Source organism: Scylla paramamosain, chromosome 25 (genome assembly GCF_035594125.1).
Source record: "Scylla paramamosain isolate STU-SP2022 chromosome 25, ASM3559412v1, whole genome shotgun sequence".
NCBI classification, from domain to species: domain Eukaryota; kingdom Metazoa; phylum Arthropoda; class Malacostraca; order Decapoda; family Portunidae; genus Scylla; species Scylla paramamosain.
In genome coordinates, this window is record NC_087175.1 from 1,947,205 (window position 1) to 1,967,491 (window position 20,287).

At 43.5% G+C, this 20,287-nt stretch overlaps 1 protein-coding gene across 4 annotated transcripts; it reads left to right on the forward strand.

Moving 5' to 3' along the window:
• Positions 1 to 1,474: 1,474 nt before the first annotated feature.
• Positions 1,475 to 19,621, forward strand: LOC135113084 (microprocessor complex subunit DGCR8-like). 4 transcript variants are annotated; one of them, XM_064028108.1, is made up of 15 exons: positions 1,475 to 1,561; positions 6,683 to 6,770; positions 6,870 to 7,058; positions 7,505 to 7,618; positions 8,292 to 8,468; positions 9,148 to 9,290; positions 9,484 to 9,615; positions 10,447 to 10,663; positions 11,280 to 11,430; positions 11,716 to 11,813; positions 12,642 to 12,779; positions 13,402 to 13,586; positions 14,017 to 14,274; positions 14,683 to 14,877; positions 17,087 to 19,621. In XM_064028108.1, the coding sequence occupies exons 3-15, from the start codon at positions 6,890 to 6,892 to the stop codon at positions 17,177 to 17,179; spliced, it is 2,070 nt and encodes a 689-aa protein (XP_063884178.1). In that variant the 5' UTR covers positions 1,475 to 1,561; positions 6,683 to 6,770; positions 6,870 to 6,889; the 3' UTR covers positions 17,180 to 19,621. The 4 variants fall into 4 exon arrangements, with proteins under 4 accessions (XP_063884178.1, XP_063884176.1, XP_063884177.1 ...); XM_064028106.1 differs by having other exon boundaries at positions 1,479 to 1,561; positions 6,612 to 6,770; XM_064028107.1 differs by having other exon boundaries at positions 1,486 to 1,561; positions 6,609 to 6,770.
• Positions 19,622 to 20,287: the final 666 nt, after the last annotated feature.

Here is a 20,287-nt window from a genome sequence, read left to right on the forward strand (position 1 = left end):
ATTCCAAAACTGCCTCTGCCTTTGTTGTCGTAGAAGTTGACAGGAACACTACACACCTGTTCACACTACCCCTGACTTTCTCCTGAGTTTCTGCATGTCAGGTGCAGGAGGGTCATTCACAATCCTTGGAAACTTGACACAAGACCTTCATCCGATGCTTTTTTTTTTTTCTTGAGCGACATGTCTGTGAGTTTTCTTGGTGTTAAGGGCCTGAGGGTGCTGTGTCAAGTATCACACTACTGGGGCCTGAATCCACTGCTGTACTATTGTGGGCTGTATCCGTAGGTGTGCCTTGATGTGGTGTTTGGGGCGCACAGCTGTACACGCGCTCAGTCATCACGAAAAATTCTCCTGCTTCTTCAGCCTCCTCTTCTACCACTGAAGCTTCTGTAAAAAATAAAAAGATAAAAAAAGATAAATCTAACCGTTATCTTCATAAAAACCAATACCACAATCCTCTTCCTTTCTGTCTGCAGTGTCCTATTTCTCATTACATCAATGATCTCACAATTGTTTTACCTCTCACTCTTAACAATTATAGAGTAAACCTTGAGCTGAAACAAAACTGTAAGAAAATGTCCACAAAAGTAACTGAGGCTGCATGTCACGCACATATTTTTTACTTACAAATAAAAATACAGCTCGCATAACATCACACGCAGAATTCTATACTGCAGGTTTAGATATTGCACATGCAACACTGTATCTTAAAACAAAACCATTTATACAAACATTACCCATCTGAGTATCACTGATGACAATTGAAGAAACTAATCCCTCGGACCTTTGGAAGGAAAACTTCCCGCCACTTCTTCATCTGCCCACCAATGGCAAAGTCCAGGATTAAGGCAGCCATTGCTTCTTCATTCTCACTCAACCCTGGATTGTGTACTGTCATCCACTGGAAAAGAGAGAGAGAGAGAGAGAGAGAGAGAGAGAGAGAGAGAGAGAGAGAGAGAGAGAGAGAGAGAGAGAGAGAGAGAGAGAGAGAGAGAGAGCGCTGCCTATGAAGGCTACGGGATACCATAAATACGGCTCACCCCATGCCACCTAATTTTTTCATCGTCACCTGACACCTGTACCAGAGAGAAGAGAAGAGCTAAAGGAAATTACATATACCTCCTTCCAGCGTTCACCCACCCCTCCCCTCCAGCCTCTCGTCTCTACCAAGCGAGAAGAGAAGAGCGAAAGAGAAGTATGTAAATTTGCTGCCGCAAGTAAAAACACATTTTCTTAATAATTTACAGCCAGTTTGAGGATAAATGGGTGCCGTGTTAAGGGCGGTATTGCCACGCGGCGCGTCGGTCCTACCGCGGCATCAATCAAGTTCGGCTATTTTCTTATATCGTCCTGCTTAAATCAGATCATTTCCTGAAAGCAGCTAAAGAAATTAATGATACTTTTTCATCATAATTTTAACCACTTCAAGACTAAGTAACATAAATGGGGAAAAAAAAAGTTGAAAACATTCTCCGGCGAATTCGACTCCTCATCACCAAGAACGTAAACAAAGTGGCCACTGTGACACCACCGTGATATCTCCTCCCAGCGGCGCCGCCTGGTCTGTATAGTGTGTGGACCACCTCTGTGTGCCTCAGGAGGACACATAGGAGCAGGGGAACAGTGGCAGAGTAACCTTATGTATGCAATGAGACATTCAGTGATGCATTACCGGTTAGAAATGTAATGTCTGTCGTTCTATTTGTCATTGGTGCCTTTGTCATGTGTTATGTTGTGTGGCGCAGAGAGAGGCGGTGTACTGGAGTGATGTCTTATCATGTATCTGCGTTGAAGGAAGGCCACTCGTGGGGAATTGGGGTCCTCCACCAAGGATTCCAACAAATAGCGTCAGCCCAGGGAGTGCCGGTCAGCTCGACCCATTGCCAAATCGGACCAGAGTTGCCAGGTCGTGGACTGTTTCCCCATACACTATCAATCATGATAGCTCAGTCATGGTGATTGCGCAATCATATCCATAGTATATTTGTGTGATCGAAGGATTGAGCAAATGATTGTAGAGGCTCCAACACAGCTTGATTTTTAGCCATCAATCATTTATTATGCTTGCACAGTCATGATTGACAGTGTATGGCAGTGATTGAGCTAAAGCATCAGTCTTCCACCACCAGCTGTGGTGAGTGCACAGACTCAGGGGTTTTGCCAGGAGTTCCTTGAACTCTACCAAAGCTTCCCAGCATTGTGGAAGATCAAATGTGATGATTACAAGAACAGAAATTTGAAAGGGGATAGCAACAGTAGATTAGCAGAAAAACTTTAGGAGATAAACCCCCAATGCAACCCGTAGTATGGTCTTAAAGATCACCAGATGGGACGAGTCAGCATTAGTGAATGGTCCAAGTTGGCAATGGGGCAAGTGGGACGCACACCAGCCCAGGACCCCAATCCTCCACAAGTGCCAAAGGAAGGGATTGAAGGTCAAGATGGAGAGGTCATTGCCTGCTACAAGTGACCTGATTTCTTGACTTCCTTGTATACTGTGATCTGGAGAGCCTGTGTGTGTGTGTGTGTGTGTGTGTGTGTGTGTGTGTGTGTGTGTGTGTGTCCATTTGTATTGTTTCCAAGATAGAGTTGAGGTTGTGACGCAGGCCTCAGACTGTTCAGTGCACCTCACCAGCCATGGGGGAGTATTCAGGAAATGCGCCAGAAAACAACAAAACCCGCCAGAGAAAACTACAAGTAATAATTCAGGTTGCGGGTTTTTATTGTAAGCACAAGTATTTTAATAATTGACTTACTTGTGTGCATACAAAATATGGAATTTTGATTTGGTGACTGCGTGTACATACGTTAATTCTGCACTTATTGATCAGTGAAAGAGATAGATAATATTTTTACACTCCCATTGGTGTGAGAAATAATGTTTACTCAACATGTATTGCTTGGTACGTGGAGAGTAACATAATTGTAACTTTCAGGCCCTTGGTGCTCCATTTCTTAGTATCAGATTATTATGGGTTTCCTTTATGTTTATGTATATTGCTTGCATCACCTGCACCACCTCCTCCACTAGTACATTCGACTGACCTATTGCTGTAATTGCAAATATTTTTCTCTACATCCTTATCCCCCTCTTATTGTGTGTGTGTGTGTGTGTGTGTGTGTGTGTGTGTGTGTGTGTGTGTGTGTGTGTGTGTGTGTGTAGGAAGCATCCTCCTAGTATGGCAAGTGGAGGCAGCATCCTAGACATCAGCAGGAGGGACACAGGAGCTGCCTGCCTCAGCTGTGCCGCCCTGGAGCCAAGGAGTGCACCTGGAGGTCCTGCCACATCCATAGTCCAGCAGCTGCACCATGCATTGCAACAGCACTATTGATGAGGAAGTGATCTTATTGAGTCACGCCTCTTTACCAGAACTATTGCCAATGCATCAGCATCACCAAGGCACAGGATGACTCTGGTTTGCTGTAGCGTCGTGTCGTCGCCCTAAAGCAGGTCCCCTTATTTGCGTTGAGAGGGTTTAGACAGGCTGCTTTCTACTGCCCCAGACTTGGCGCAACTGGGTCATGGAAGGTTGCGGCCTTTTGTCGAGGTGGTACAGGGTCTGCCCTCCGCCACACCACCCTCACTCATGCCCTGTCTGCTTGTCTGTCTGTCTGTCTGCCTGCCTGTTTATTCCAGTCTTGATTCTGTCTGCCTTTAGATCTGTTTTCCTGACTGCTTTCCTTGTTTCTTGTCTATTTCAGTCTTGTTTTCTCTCATTTATTTAACTAATATAGTGTATTTCTCTCTCTCTCTCTCTCTCTCTCTCTCTCTCTCTCTCTCTCTCTCTCTCTCTCTCTCTCTCTCTCTCTCTCTCTCTCTCTCTCTCTCTCTCTCTCTCTCTCTCTCTCTCTCTCTCTCTCTCTCTCTCTCTCTCTCACATTTCCTCCACTTATCTGTGCATTTCCATTTTCTCCCCACATACATCTATCTCTTCATTTCTCTTCCTGCTCTCTGTATGTGTGTGGGTCTAGTGCATCAACACTAGGACAAAATCTGATATACTTACACATAATTTGAGCAAAACTTTGAGGAGTATCCCTGACTCAGGCTTGTGCTCCTTGATTGCCTTGTGATTCTTGTAATGAGCCAGACAAGTATTGGTTTCGAGTGTACATTTTTTTCCCATAAGACTCCAGGCAAAGCTGTTCATTCTAAACCACCACTTGTCTGGCTCATTACAGTCTTACCTGTGATGTTTGGTTCTGGTGTATCCACTTACCTACCCTTGCTTGGAATTACAGGTGCCAGAGAATTATTATGATATAGTGTACTTGTACCATATATTACTTGTTCTATGTGCTTTGGGGTTACAAAACACATACAGCAAATAATATATGATGCAACCACATTATGCAGTTTCTCTTAGCCATTGATATCTGATGCTTTGAATGCCAAACTACTTGTAGGCAAAATGTTATATGAAAATTAGTGTTATTTTATAGAACAACTCTGTACTTTTCTTTTTATTGATTACTGGATATGGGAAACTGCATTGTCATTGATTTATGCCTTATTAAACAGACTGGTGTATTACTTCATAAAGATTGGTGCTTCTCTGACTAATAATGAATACTGTGTTTGTGGTGTGTATGCTCAATGCCCAGTGCGGATTCGATGTACATGGATGTGTAATGGAAATATCAGTTGTAATGCTACTTAGTGGAGACATAAATAGATCCGTGCCCGGCGATCGTGGCTTTGGTGGACTCTTATCATGTCAGTAAATTAACCCCTTCATTGTGACACAAAACAGTTATAGTAGCAACAGAAGCAATGCATGAAGTCTTTACAAGCATCTGCAAGGTGTGGCTGTAGAGCAAGTAAAGATGTCTCAGAGTGATTGGTCATTAGGGAAAGGGGTACCAAGTGGCAGTCAAAGGGTTGAAAATATAAACTAATGCTGTTGACTATATTATAAGAAGTTAGGTACAGTCTTTTCAACTTAGAGGATACAGGAAGGTAGATTTACGAAAAAGACTAAATATGATTTTGAACCTTTTCATCGCTGCATTATGATCATGAGAGAGAGAGAGAGAGAGAGAGAGAGAGAGAGAGAGAGAGAGAGAGAGAGAGAGAGAGAGAGAGAGAGAGAGAGAGAGAGAGAGAGAGAGAGAGAGAGAGAGAGAGAGAGAGAGAGAGATCCCAGCCCAGTCATTACTGAAGTGTGTGAGAGATTTTGATCCCTCGTCAATTTGGAGGATAGACAGAGATGCTTTGGAGAGGATAGATAGGGATGTTTGTTTGGAGAGAATGGATAGGTTTGTTTCTTTTGGAGAGAATGGATAGGGTTTCCCTTTTTTAGAGAAGATAGACAAGGGGGTACTTTTTTGGAATGGGTTTTTGATACACCATTACCAATTAGTTTTTATATTCATGTGTCTCAGCCATTCAGAGTGACCCCAACATTACCACTTGTTGCTTATTGTGCCTCAAGAGGAAAGTTTTTATTCTGTAGGCAGTGTTTCTTTCACCATTCTGCTGCTGTGCTGCCGTGCATTCCTTCATTATGCTTGGCGGAGATATTCTTGTCAGAGGAAATTATTCTTCAGTGATAGTATCACCACGACTTCATTGTGATAGAGATGTCACTGCCGAGGGTTGGTGTGTGTTATCTCTGTTGTACTTTTTTTTTCTTTAAGTTGTCACTGAAAGACCATGTCCTTCAACAGGGATTTCTCTGCCAAGTCTGTGTCAGTTTTTACAAATAAAACACTCCACTTGTGCAGTGCCTGCTTGTGGAGATGCTGAGTTCTGCCACTTAGGTATTATATTTGCGCTTTTATGGTCATTCATGCCTTGGTGTGGTACACTTGGGTATTGTTACAAGATTATGATTTATTCTGTGTCTGGCTTATCTTGGTGAACGAGCAGCTCTGCGCGGAACATCTCGTGGACAAATGAAATGTTGGTTTTAGTAAATCAGTTGCTGTTTATATTTGAAAAGCACATATATGAATATATTGATATGAGAACATGACCAAATGAAGTGACAGTTATAGATGTAGTCAGATGTATTCCATTACAATGCAATGTGTGACACAAATACTTTGTTAGTAATAATGTTTTAGAGCATCTGTACAAATGGGAAAGACTGCAGTAGCATCAGGTATCCAGTGAAGAGATTGTGAGTGTGTGCATGTGTGTGTGTCTGTGTGTGTGTGTGTGTGTGTGTGTGTGTGTGTGTGTGTGTGTGTGTGTGTTGTTTAACTTATTGTTGAGACAGAACCAAGCAGTGGTTGTAAAGCTTGAGGTGTGTGGCCTTGCTGACCCTGATCTGAGGTGCTGGGGGAAGGCTTGCCTCAGCCATCACGGAGGCTGTGACCTGAGGGCCAGGTGACAGGAATGACATGGAAATTGATCATTAATTTGCTGGCACCCATGAAACTCTGAAATTATTTGTCCTGCAATCAGTGTTGTGAGGTTTGCACCAAGTGTCGGGAAATTTTACCTGTGATTGATGGAAATTAACAACAAAAAAATATACCCTAGAAATATATTGGACAGTGCATCAGATTGGAAAGCTCATCATGTACACAAATTACAGATTGCCAAGCTATATTACTCACCCATAAATCTGTGTAAAATTGTATAAGGAATTTCTTTTTAGCAGGTGTACATGTTTGTGTTTATATTTGCCTTGGTGCATCCTCCCTTGGCCTGCCCTAACCCTCCTCCCTGCAGCCAGAGCACAACACCCAGCTGACCTGCACCACATGGGCTGACCGCTGACCACCCGTCCCTCCGCCACCTGCCGTGTCCTGCGGGAACGGTGAGTAAGTGGACATGTAGTCTTGTGTTGTGTACGTGTGTTTGTGTGAATATTTCTTCCCCTCCCACCATCCCTCCATCCTGTCCTTGCCTTGGCCAGATTGATAAGAGGAAGTGAAGATGATGTGCACAGAAGGAGGAGGAGGAGGAGGAGGAGGAGGTAGTGATAGTCCACCAAGGAAGGTTCTCAGACTGGAGGCATCGGAGGTGGAAGAAGACGAGAGGGAAGAGAGAGGAAGTGGAGAAGATGAAAGAGCACCTCAAGATAATTGCTGGGACTGGCCTGCAGGTACGTGTGTGTGTGTGTGTGTGTGTGTGTGTGTGTGTGTGTGTGTGTGTGTGTGTGTGTGTGTGTGTGTGTGTGCTTAGAGGTCTTTTCTATTTTAACCCTTTCCTTCTTATATGTTGCTATCCACTTGTTTCTTTCTTGTTTCTTTCTTGTTTCTTCCTATCTGTTCTTTAATTTATGTATTGTATTGAGGGTTTTCCTTTTTCATTTTCTTCAAGTGTGTATGTGTGATTTATATAGAGAAGTCAGTGACCCTTTTTTTTTTTCCAGTTTCATGGTAATTTACAGCATTCTGAACCCCTTGCTGTGTGTGCTTGTGTAAAAACTCCACAGTGAGACGATTGAGGCCAGTTAACCTGTTTGTGTTTCTATTGCAGGATTTTCTTGATCTTCTTGGTCATCTAATTTATCCTCTCTCTCTCTCCCTCCCTCTCCCTCTCCCCCAGGTGGCAGTGGTGGTGGCAGGGCGTCAGGCGGCAATGAGGTGCTGGCAGACTCAGGGTATGAAGGCTTCCAGCTGCTGGACGAGGTGCATGGTGGTGATGACAATGATGACCAGGGTGAGTGGTGAGTGGTGGTGGTGACTGATGTTGATGTACATGAGTGGTGGTGGTGGTGGTGGTGGTGGTAGTGATGATGACCTGGATGAGTGGTGATGGTAATGATGACCTAGGTGAGTGGTGGTGCTGGTGATGGTGGTGGTGGTGGTGGTGGTGGTGGTGGTGACAGTGATAACCAAGCTAAGTGATGGTGGTGAAGTGTAGTGTAGTGATGAATTGTGTTGTACAGTGGCAATAATAACAATAGCTGTGATGATAACAATAATAACAATACCCTGCCTACCTTTCAACACACATACACACACACACACACACACACACACACACACACACACACACACACACACCTTAACCTCCAGACCCTCATCACCTCCCCTTATTAGTCATTCAAGTGCAGGAATACCCATAATAACCCATCAACTCTCCCATAACCTAACCTAACTACCTAATCCTACCCTGGTCAGTACAACAAGGCATGACAGTGGAAGATAAATATCCCTACTTCATAGCAGACCATTCTCTCTCCCTTACCAAGCCTAACCAAACCAGAAACTTAGATATAAAGGAACTTTCCACCAATATCCTTGAACCCCACAAAGCAACACAACAAAGAAATACCGTAAAAAATTAAACTCGGTCGTGCAACACACTAAACCAACCGTCATTCCGTCAGATGGCCACGACTCAGAGGAGGACTACGACTCGGAGGTCCCTGAGGAGGAGATCGACGCCCTTCTGGAGGAGGGGCTGCCAGAGGAGATGAAGGGGCCACGGAAGAGGAGGAGAGAGGCACTGCTTGGAGAGGGGGAGGAGGCACCCTATGATGAGAGGCAGAAGATTGTGCTTGTGGGTGAGGAGAAGGAGCAAGAGGAGGAAGAGGAGGAGTGATGTTTAAGGAGGAATGCCAGGAGGAGGATGAGGAGGAGTGATTGTAAAGAATAAAGGAAGGAATGAAGGAGAGAGAAGAATAATGCAAGAAAAATTGATTGAATGATTATGTGAAGGCATATAAGAGAGAGAGAGAGAGAGAGGAGTATTCATAGCATATTATCTAATTAACCAGCCCCTTTTTTCTCTTTTTTTCCCATCCCTTCTCTTCCCTTCCCATTCCTTCACTCATCTTTTTTTCCTTTCCTTTTCTCTCATTTCCTTCTTGTAACATGACAATCACCCAATTTTTTCACTGTCTTATCTACATTCCCTTTTTCATCCACTTGATTTTACTTTCCTTTCTCTACCCAGCCTCCTATTGTGCTTCCTCTCTCTTTTCTTCCCCTTCTTTATTTTACCTTCATTCTTGCATCCACTATATAATCCCTTTCCTTACTCTTTCTCCCTTTCTTCCTTCTATCTCCTCCAATTCTTCCCTCATGTTCTAATCTCCTTCATTGCACCCTCTGCCTTTCCTTCTCTCTCTTTTACCTCTATTATTACCATCTATCACATTATCTTTCCCTTCTCCTGACCATTTCTCCTTCACACTCCCTCTGTCCCTTGCGATGCCCCCTCACATCCTTGTCCCCACACAGAAAAGGGCAGCAATCACTTTGAGGTGCTGCCAGAGGGGTGGGTGCAGGTGACTCACAACAGCGGCATGCCCGTCTACCTTCACAAGCAGTCCAGGGTGTGCACCATGTCCAAACCATACTTCCTTGGACAGGCCAGCGTCAGGGTAGGTAGCCATACACACACACACACACACACACACACACACACACACACACACACACACACATATACACACACACACACACACACACACACACAGTCCACCAACCTCTAACCTCTCTTTACCAAAACACACCAAAACCGACAAAACCATCTTCACTAAGACCTTACTCTGACCTGATGCCTTGACCTTCCAGAAACATGACATCCCTCTGAGTGCCATCCCATGCCTCCAGTATCTCAAGGCCCTGGATTTTGAGCAGTCTGGGAGGGAGGAGGACAAGGAGAACACCATGCAGGAGAATGGAAAGGCAGGAGAGACTGAGCAGGTGGGTGACTAATGGTTCTATTACACAGTCACTTCCAACTCCAGCCAATCACTGCCTGTGTTATGGAATCAGACCTTTGTTGTATGACTGTCACCAGTTTGGGGATTTTCAGAGCCACGAGAACAAGTGTGGCATTTGACCTGAAGGGACTACAGGTGTTTTGTAGGGGGAGAGAAAGTTGAGGGGAGTGAGAATGGGAAAAGAGAACAAGAAGTCAGGGAAGGAGGAGGAAGGGAAATGGAAAGGCAAGGGAGACTAAGTAGATGGATGGCTGAGGGACTTAAAGTGTTTTGTATGCAAAGAAAATGAGGAGAATGGGATGGAAAAAAGAGGACAAAGGGGAACATCTTGTAGGAGATTAATGAGATGGATTCTTTTTATTTTTGGGGAGGAATAGAGGGAGGGTTTAGGATGAGAAGAGAAAAATGAGAAATACAAGAAGAAAATAAGAGAACTGCTAAAAAGTGAAAAGGATTAGATGATGGAGGGACTAACGGTGTTTTGTAGGGAAAGGGGAAGTTGAAGAGAATAAGATGAGGAAAAAAGGAGGACAAGATAATAATTCAGCAGGAAAATGACAAGATGGGGAAAGAAAAAGTAGGGGAAGTAGTCAGGATGAGAGAGGAGGAAATGAAAGACACCAGAGAAGAAAAAAAGATGAAAAGATTATGCTGAAAAACATGAAAGAATAAGAGGAAGGAAGGAAAAAAGAGACAAAAAAAGGACAACTATTAAAAAATCAAAGCAACAAATTATGAAACAGAGACACAACTAACAACTTCACTATTTCAATTGTTAAAAGACACAAAAACCAAAACCAATCTTCAACAGAGTACTGGAGAACCCACCACTACCACCACCACCACCACTACCACAGCAGCACCACCAGAGCCAGCACCACCACCTCCACCAGCGCCCCCCACAGGAGCAGCAGTAGTGGAGAATGGGGTGGACAGTGGCAGGACGTGTGGTGGTGGCGCTGTTGGGCGGAGCGGTGGCAGCAGCAGTTCCCTGGCAGCAGCACTGGCACTTACCACCACAAAGGAAGGTATGGAGGGTGACAGAACACAAAGAAAGAATGAACTAAGAGGAGGTGAGCAGTAGATGAATATAGGAGTAAGTGAGGAAGAGGATATGGGAGTTGAAGGGAGAGGGACTGGGAGATGGAGGAAGTGAGAATGGGAGATTGAGATGGAAGGAGATAGGATGAGAAATGAAGAGAGTAAAGAATTTGAAGATAGAATGGGAAGTAGAAAAGAGGGAATGAAAGACAGGAGGAGAGGGAAAGTAAGAGAAAATTGAAGATGATAGTGTCCTTACCAGTTCATTCCCTGTTTTTATCTTCCACAATACCACTACAACCCAGGCTGGTCCTCTTGGTATATCATTGCCTTACCACCCATCCTCATCACCCTCCGACACCACCTGCCTTGACATCTTCCCTGTAACACCCACTCACTCTTCACGTACCCTCTTCACAACCAGGCATAGTAGTAGTAGTAGTAGTTTATTGACAAATTTAGCTGTACCAAAAATACATAACACACAAAAGTAGAAAGGCAGAGAAAGAAAAATAAATACTAACCTAATATTGTCAACCAAAATTAATATAAGTAATCTGCATCAATCAACACACTCACACACCTCATTTTCCTTCCCTACAGGAGCAGCGCCGCCCTCCAGTCTGATGGTGGGCAATGCAAAGATAGAGACAGCTGTGGAGAACCTGCAGCAACAGTCCCTGGAGGCCGGGGAGCTGCGGGACTACTGTGAGAGGCGCTTCCTGTTCAAGACCATCAAGATTATTAGGTTCAAGTGAGTGTGGAAGGAAGGGAGGGATAAGGAAAGTTTTGTTTGTTTTGTTTGTTGGGTTATTTGTGCTTAGTGTGGTCAAGGTTGGATAAGATTGGATAAGGTTAAAGAAGAATCAAATGTTCCCCTCTTATTGTTTATGTTGAGTATTGTGTCTGTTTTATTCATTTCAAGACCTTATGTCCTGTCCCTTCTTTCCTTCCTCCATTTCTTCCATCTGTTCCCTCCTCCATCCTTTTCTTTCCTTCTCTCCACTGCCACCACTACCACATACCTCCCCATCACCAGGTCATGGGCAGAGAGACGGCGGTTTCAGAAGCTGAGCAAGAAGAAGGACCGGCCGCAACTCCCTGAAGGCACTAAGCTCATCTCCCTCCGCAGGCAAGGTAGGAGGTTTTTGCACTGACTGTACGACTTGTGGGTCCTGGATCAGTCACTCATTTGCTACACCAGTGGACATAGCAAGTAGAAAGCTTGTTCTCACTCACCACATGTGTTCTCTCTGCCACCACATACCTTTGAGTGTGTAGTTTTTGTCCTTCTATCTATCTATTCATCTCTATACAGCCCAGACAGCACCAAACACTCATACATGCATCATTTACGCTCTTAGCTCCGTCAGCTTCCAGTGGAAAGGGACAGTCTAGTGGCCCACCTTACTACACCCCAGGAGCTTAGGCATAGCACAACCGGCTACACATAGGCATAGCACAGCCAGTTACGTACATCCACAGCAAGGCCCAACAACGTGTACTGGTTTACCCCTGGCTTTTTATAATGAGACTGTTTCCTACCCTGCACCTATTCACCACAGTACAAGCAGGGTACTTTTTATGGAGTGCCCCACACCTAACTGGGTCCATATGTCAGTGGGCCATGCCAGGTACACTTACGCCCACTCCCAAGGATCAACAGGATGAAGCAAAACACTATATACTCAGATTAAATGCTTTCACTGTGGCATGCAACAATTCACAGCACTAAAAGCAATGCATGGAATCTTTAAAAGCATTTACAAAAGAGAACAGGGTAGAAAAAGAATAGATTTTGCTATTTCTGGCTAGTACGATATATGGAGGTGGGTGAAGAACAAGGAAACTTGCTTCTAAGGGGTTAGGAATCAAGGAAAAATGTGCTAAAAGAAGTAAAATGATAAAAAAAACCATGTCACTCCACCACCAGTACATCCACCGCCCTTGTTCCCTCACCCACAGAGGAGGATGGCTCATGCACGGCCAGCAGCAAGAAGGAGTGGATCATGAACCCAAAAGGCAAGAGCTACGTGTGCATCCTTCATGAATACGTCCAGCACGCCCTCAAGAAGCAGCCCAAATATGTGTTTAAGGAAGTGGGTGAGTGGAGGATGGTTCGAAGAGTCTGCTTTGTTTACTTTTTTGTTTGGGGTGTCCATCTTATTTTTTTTGCTTGTGTTGTTATTGTTATTTGTTTATTGATGTATTTTTTGGTATTTGTTTATTTTTTTTGTTTTTATTTATTTATTTATTTGTTTGTGTATGTTTTCTTGTTTGATTGCTTTTTTTTATTGGGTATATTTGTTTTCTTACATTCCTGCTTGTTTGTGTCATTTGGAAGAGTGTTTTTATACTTTTCGATAGTTTACATGTCTTTTTTTGGCGTATATCTATCGTATATGTCTTTATTTATTCCTGTGCAACCTAAACGTCTTCACCCATCCACCATATGTGATTCTTTAGTCAGACATCAGTATATGGCCTTTGTATGTAACCCAGATCTCTTCTTTTTACGGAGTACCAACACCTATCCTATGCATGCCAGATCTCTTTATTCATTCACTATACATTAATTTTTACTGAGTATGCAAACCTAGCTTTCCAATATGTTTTTGTTTGGCCCTCTTCACCTATCTACTATACAAGAATTTTAACTGAACACCAATATATATCCTTCCTATGTATTCCTGAGTCCCCCCTTCACCTATTTACCAATCCACAGAAAACGCAGCCACGCCGTATGCCGCCACCATCATCATCAACGAGCTTCAGTACAGCACAGGGTACGGCAGCAGCAAGAAGCAGGCCAAGACAGAGGCAGCCAAGGCCACTCTAGAGATCCTTTTGCCTGAACTTGGAGAGAAGATCAGAGAGGAATCCAACACTAAGGATGATGCAGATCTCTCAGTGAGTGGCTGGGAGAATGATGGGAGGTTAGGTGAGGTACAGGAGTGAAGTCAGATGAGAAAGGTTTTTGGAGTCGATGGGAGATTAGGAGGCAAGAGTATGTGTGTTGAACTGTGTGTGAAGTAAATGTTTGCAAGTGACATTGGGAGGTTAGAAGAGGTTAGAAGTCAGATGAGAAAGGTTTACAAAATTGATAGGAGATTTTGGTAAGAGTACATGTGTTCAACTGTGGCCAGCCAGAGTGTGAAGTAAGTGTTTGAGAGTGACATAGAGAGGTTAGATAAGGTACAGAAGTGAAGGATAAGAAAGGTTTAGAAATTGATGGGAGATTTTGGTAAGAGTACATATGTTGAACTGTGGCTGGCCAGAGCATGAGGTAAATGCTTGGGATAGATAGACACACTCACAGAATGACCCTTTGCCACTGCAGTTCTTTGACGAGATCCGCATTGAGGACCCGCGCGTACCGGAGCTGTGCAACAAGACCAGCGAACTTTCCCCATACTCCATCCTGCTCAACTGTCTGCAGCGCAACTTTGGCCTCAACGGCGCCAACATTGACTCCCGCCTGGTGACGCAGAAGAACCAGAAGAACGAGTTTGTGATGAGCGTCGGCAAACACACAGTGCAGGTGCAGTGCAAGAATAAGAAGGACGGCAAGCAGAGGGCGTCCCAGGCCATCCTGCAGGTGAGAGACAGAGAGAAAGACAGAGACATAAAGAGAGAGAGAGAGAGAGAGAGAGAGAGAGAGAGAGAGAGAGAGAGAGAGAGAGAACTATTTATCTATATACCTGGCCAGTAGTCAGGATTGAACAAGAAATAATGTGTTCAAGCTCAAAAAAGTTAGATTTAAAAACAAGATAGGAAGGAATTGCTTCTTAAATAGAGTGGTAAATGGAATAGACTCAGTAATCAGGTTGCTAGTGCATAGTCATTAGGAAGCTTTAAAAGAAAGACACATTTATGGAGGGGGGATGATAGGTGGAAATAAGCAGGCACATTTCATATAGGGACTGCCACATGTAGACCTGATGGCTTCCTGCACCAACCCTTGTATTCTTATGTTACTATGTTCTCTCACTTCTCACCACCACAGAAACTACACCCACACATCAGCAGCTGGGGGTCATTGCTTCGTCTGTACGGCAACCGGTCCATGCAGACGATGAGGGAGAAGAAGGCAGAGGAGCAGGAGATAACGTTGCTGCAATCTAATGCCACGGTGAACCAGCCAAACACTTCTATCATCAACAAGCTGAAGGAGGAGATGCTGAAGCTGCAGGAGATGAAGGTGGGTGGGGAAGACCTGGAGATGTGTAGTAGTAGTAGTAATAGTAGTAGTAGTAGTAAAGGGAAAACACTAGGGCTGTATAGAAATGCTTAAGGTCAGGTGCAAAAGAGAAATAAGGATGATGAAGGTGAGTGAGGAGGAACTGGAAATGTGTAGTAGTAGTAGTAGTAGTGGCAGTAGTAGTAGTAGTAATAGTAGTAGTAGTAGTAGTAGTAGTAGTAGTAGTAGTAGTAAAGGTGAAAAAACGGGCTGTGTAGAAAGAAATGCTTAAGGTCAGGTGCAAAAAGGAAGGATGTATGCTGTCAGGCTCTGCTATGGAAGTATGTGGCCAAGTGTGTGATGCCTTAAGCTCCTTGGGTGTGGTCCATGAGACTGTCCCACCACAGGTCGACAGAACTAAAATTGTGAATGACGTGTGTGTGTATGGTGCTTTGTCTGGGCCACTCTGCTGGCCTGGTAGATAGGTAGATAGATAGATAAAAAAAATTACTGAATCATATGAATAAACTTAGCATTAGAAGTAATACAGTAAAATCCCTCTCATCTGGCATTCGAGTATCCGGCAGCTTCAAGTATCCAGCACATTTTTCCCCGAGCCTTAAAATCAATAAAAAATCAATGTGTACTCATAAAATCGATTAAAATTCCCGCGCGAGGCATACTTTGTCCCCTTGCCACCAGAGCGCACTGCTTTGCGCCACCCACGGCCTACTGCACTGTGTTTACTCAGTGACTCAGTCCCGCGTGTGCACCGTTTATCGCCTGACGCCTTCATCATGCCTAAAGTTGTAGGAAAGAGGAAGCGTGTTGTGCTTACACTTAACCCTTTCCTTCCGGCGCTTAAATTATTTTCCCGTTTTGTATGATGGCTAAAAATGGTAAACCTAGAAATTGTCAGAAAATTGTTTGAATACTAATAATTATTTTCTCTTTGTTATTCTGAATACAATGATATACTTTGTAGCTCGATGTGACCTCTGAAAGTTGAGTTTATGCCTTATAAAGGATTCCTCCTCCTCCCGCTGTGTGATCTGTCATCCAGAAACAGCCCGGAGAGCGATGACGCCGCGCGCACACACACTCTCTCTCTCTCTCTCTCTCTCTCTCTCTCTCTCTCTCTCTCTCTCTCTCTCTCTCTCTCTCTCTCTCTCTCTCTCTCTCTCTCTCTCTCTCTCTCTCTCTCTCTCTCTCTCTGTCTCTCTCTCTCTCTCTCTCTCTCTCTCTCTCTCTCTCTCTCTCTCTCTCTCTCTCTCTCTCTCTCTCTCTCTCTCTCTCTCTCTCTCTCTCTCTCTCTCATATCTTGGAGGGGAAATTGTACACTTCCAATGAGAGAGAGAGAGAGAGAGAGAGAGATTTCATCCCTTTTCACATCAAGTTTCAGGCAAATAACATTCTCTCTCTTTCTCTCTCTCTCTCTCTGACAAGTTATCTTCTACCATTTTATTATAAAATCAAAGATAATGAAAAAATTAACATGAAAGAATGATAGGTATCATCTCTCTGTTCTGATAAAACAGGTGGATCCTGTAAATCATTTTCCGAGTCCTCACTAATGTCTTCGCTTTCTTCAGCTTCTTCTTCTAAATATTCAGTGTCACTGTCTTCAAACTCAGAAGCACTGCTAAATACATATGTTGTGTCCTGCTCCATGGTGAGTTATGATCTGAGATCCTTGGCTCTTATCAGGATGTCTCTTCACACTTATCATGGTGCTTTCCACCCGGCGAGTGCTTTCCACCCGGCGGGTCGCTGGGGTTGCCAAGTGTCGCCCGGAGAAAGGGAAAATAGCTTAGTTACCACTAAATTTCCAGAGCTAGTGAAAACACTACATGTGGAAACATGCCAGACACTTCCACTCACACCATCTGACTCGAGAAACCGCACTTGGACCTCAAAATTGAGGCGTGAAAATTCTTGATTACCGGTATGATCGCCGTCGCTACGGACGCATTTTTGCAATCGTATATATACGATTGCCGGAAGGAAAGGGTTAAGCAGCTGATATGATGCTGATTAAGATCAGCTGATCTTTGTTATGGTAAGATGCGTGAATGTAGGGTGGTGATTGTGGACATAATTTCACTTCTATTCAAGTATCCGGCAATATTCAAGTATCCGGCATGTCGGCGGTCCTGTTGATTCCAGATAAGAGGAATTTTACTGTAATAGAAACAGTTATAACAACACCCACTACTCCTGCCATCACCAGAACTCCATCCAACCCATCGGAAAGTTCCTGCCGCCAGAGGACGTGGCGCTGCCGTCCGCCTCGGGGATCGACCTCAACAACGTGGACCTCTAGAGCCTCCATGGGGCCACACCAGGGGCACCAGTGGGCCACAGAGGGCACAAGGGGGTCAGGTCACCAATAAGGCATGGTGGTAGAAGGGTTAGTCAGGGCACCATGAGGTCATCACATCAGCCAAAGTCAAGGTCGCTTGAGGAATGTGAGGTCATGAGTTTATGTTTGTGTAGTGTTTTTTTTATCTTGTTCATTTTTGTGTTTTTTTAACAAACTGTTGCAATAAATTCTCTCTTATTTATGAAAGTGAAATGAGTGGGGGTCAGTTTGGGAGGGAGGAAAGGGTTAAAGTCACACCATGAGGTCACAACATTTTTTATCAAGTTACCTTGGTAGTGTTCTCTTGTGTGTGTGTGTGTGTGTGTGTGTGTGTGTGTGCACATGTAGACAAATAGACTGGTGTAGTAATGAGCATAATGAGTTGCAGAAGATATTTTATCTTATTCACATTGAATTGATTGTTTAGTTGACTGATAGATTTAACGCACCACAACAACGGGATGGTGTGGTGAGTGGTGGTGTGAAGGGTGAGATGTGGAGCAGGCCAGGCCACAGTGAGGTGGTCAGCGCCAGAGTGATGGGCCAGGCCATGTCCTCACCAGTCCTGTACCAGGGGTGGTGCAGGTGTGTAGGCATTCCATGAGGCAAGTTGTGTCATGTTTGGACGAGGATGTTCAGATTAATTTAAAGTGGAGTGTCTGTTCCCTCGAAGGAGAATGTTTAGGTTAATGTAAAATGGTGTGTCTGTGACCTTTAGTTCTCAGTCTTTTTGTTTTGTTACTTTCTTCATCACGGCATATCGTCTGCTGCCTCCACTTGTGGCATCACTTTGTTGTTGTGGCTCCCAGGAATACTGCTTGTATTCTGGCAGCTCCACATTACACACCAACAGTTGATATTTCTCCCCATTGTAGGTGATTGACCCCCAGGTTGGAAAGCCACTTTGTCCCCTAAGAGTAACCACAGGACAAGCCTCATGTCTTGCAGGTTTAGCGTGATGCCAAATGTTAGGTGATGTTTTATTGTGATATTCTGTGTGAAGTCATCCTTGTCTTACCTTCCTTCCCTCTCACACCTTCAGAGGAGACTGCCTCATCATGCCTGCTGATAAACTTTTTAATTATATTGATGAATTGTTAAGCTATCAGAGTGGAATGAGGACACTGCTGAGTTCATAATCATGTGTGCCGGCATAGAAATAAGAATCACCATAACCATACTAAATTAAGAATGTTTCTTATCATTAATTCTGTTAAATTAAGAAAATTTCCTTTCATTGTTGATATTTGACAGCTTACCCCTGTCAAGTTGAGAACAATTTGTGCCAAGGCAGAAATAACATTGTTATTATAACAAGAGCCATCACTGTCAAGATGGAGACAGCAAGGGAAGGCAACCACATCAAATCTCTCAAGATAGAAATGTGACACCAGTACATTGATAAAAACTGGCACTGTCAAGGTCGTGCCTCTGTGACACGGTGGCTGGTTTAGTTAAGAATTATGAGAGAGAGCTACAGAAAAAAGAAAATGTATATTATACCAAACTCATTAACAAGATGTACAAGAAAACACTAACAAATAAATTCTGTCTTGGGAAGACTCATCCACTTCAACTTAACATGAATAGAATCACCTGGTGACACAAAATGGCACCACAAAGAAAGAAATCCAATCATAAACATTCAGTGCATCACCAATAGAGACAAGTGACACTCCCTCTTTTAATGGCTGGATAGGAAGTAACTATCCCTACCTGGCGAGGAGCTGAAAATTAGTGGACTGCCTTGAGTCAAAACAAAGACATGTTAACTTTTCTGTGGAAATAGGAAGGTTTTAAAACCTTCAAAATGAAGAGGAGACTTGTTATAATTTTAGAAATAAGAAAATACCAAGGTAGGAATACATGGCACTCAACACACAAAGCATTATGGGACAAATTGAGCGTGAGAAGTAGGAAGCAGACTCTCTTACTGCTCTGTATCATGAGAAATAAAACAGTAGGAAGAAGGAAGGAAGGAAGGAAAGAATGGAGGATGACAAAGGAAGTAAGAGAGGAAAGAACAAAGCAATGAATTATCAGTCGTAACACGTGACACTAAGTGGTGCAGACGAATTGAGTTTCCCCTTGCGTCACTCACTCTTGGGTCACACTATCCAGTGAACCTTTCCCCTCCACACTCACTCAAAGAACAATCACTCCAGGTTTTCTAATGCTACAGTTTTCTATTCAACAGGTTCTTCTGGTAATGGGTTTTTGTAACACTGGTTTGTAACACTTGTTGCTGCCATACTAAACCTCTAATCTCAGTCTTTGCCACTTTGCTGTCTTGTATTGAAACTGAGGATTCTTGTAGAGAGAATCAGAGGCTGACTGGTCACCTCTGGAAGTCCTGTTGTTGTATTGATGACCTTTCTGTTAATAAAGTGACAATTTTTTTAATGTACAGTAGCCACCTTGGTTTGTGTGTGTGTGTGTGTGTGTGTGTGTGTGTGGTAGTGTGCATTTACTTATTTGTTTCTTTACAGGATTGAGTCAAGATTTCAATAGTGCTATTTTAACGTAAAATTACACTTTCTTTAAATTTATTATTTTCTCTTTATACTTTCCTTAGCCTAGTATACCAAAGATTTCTCCATACATGGATATCACACCAGTGCTGCTCATTCTGGAGTGACTCTTACATTATTGTCCATGCCATCTCTTATGTTACATGTGTGTGTGTATACTTCACTGTGGTGTGCAGGACCTGAGTGAGTCTTTCCTGGTTCTGTCTCCACACTGATAGCTATCAAGTTGTTTTTTTTTATTGTTGCACACTTTTTTTGCACTCATTTCATCTTTCAATTTATTCCACATGTTTATATTTCTACAGGAAAAACTGTACTTCTTTGTATTATGTGTGTGTGTGTGTGTGTGTGTACTGAGAGGTTCTTGTTCAGGTGTGACAGTAACGTTGCAGGTGTTCTTGCTTTCTGTGGTAAGATGCATACACATTGGGGAACATACACCCATTTATTATTTATAGAAAGTCACTTAGTTCATGTTTTTATGCTTTTCTGTGACTTACTGGAGATGAAGATGGCAAAAGATGGCACTCACCAGTAG

What these genes read in the sequence shown, in the direction of transcription:
- LOC135113084 (XM_064028108.1), top strand. Translation starts at nt 6,890, where the DNA reads ATGATGTGCACAGAAGGAGGAGGAGGAGGAGGAGGAGGAGGTAGTGAT. An exon ending in CATCTCCCTCCGCAGGCAAG is followed by an intron (nt 11,814 to 12,641) that starts GTAGGAGGTTTT and finishes CCTCACCCACAG; the next exon opens with AGGAGGATGGCTCATGCACG. An exon ending in TGAAGCTGCAGGAGATGAAG is followed by an intron (nt 14,878 to 17,086) that starts GTGGGTGGGGAA and finishes TGCCATCACCAG; the next exon opens with AACTCCATCCAACCCATCGG.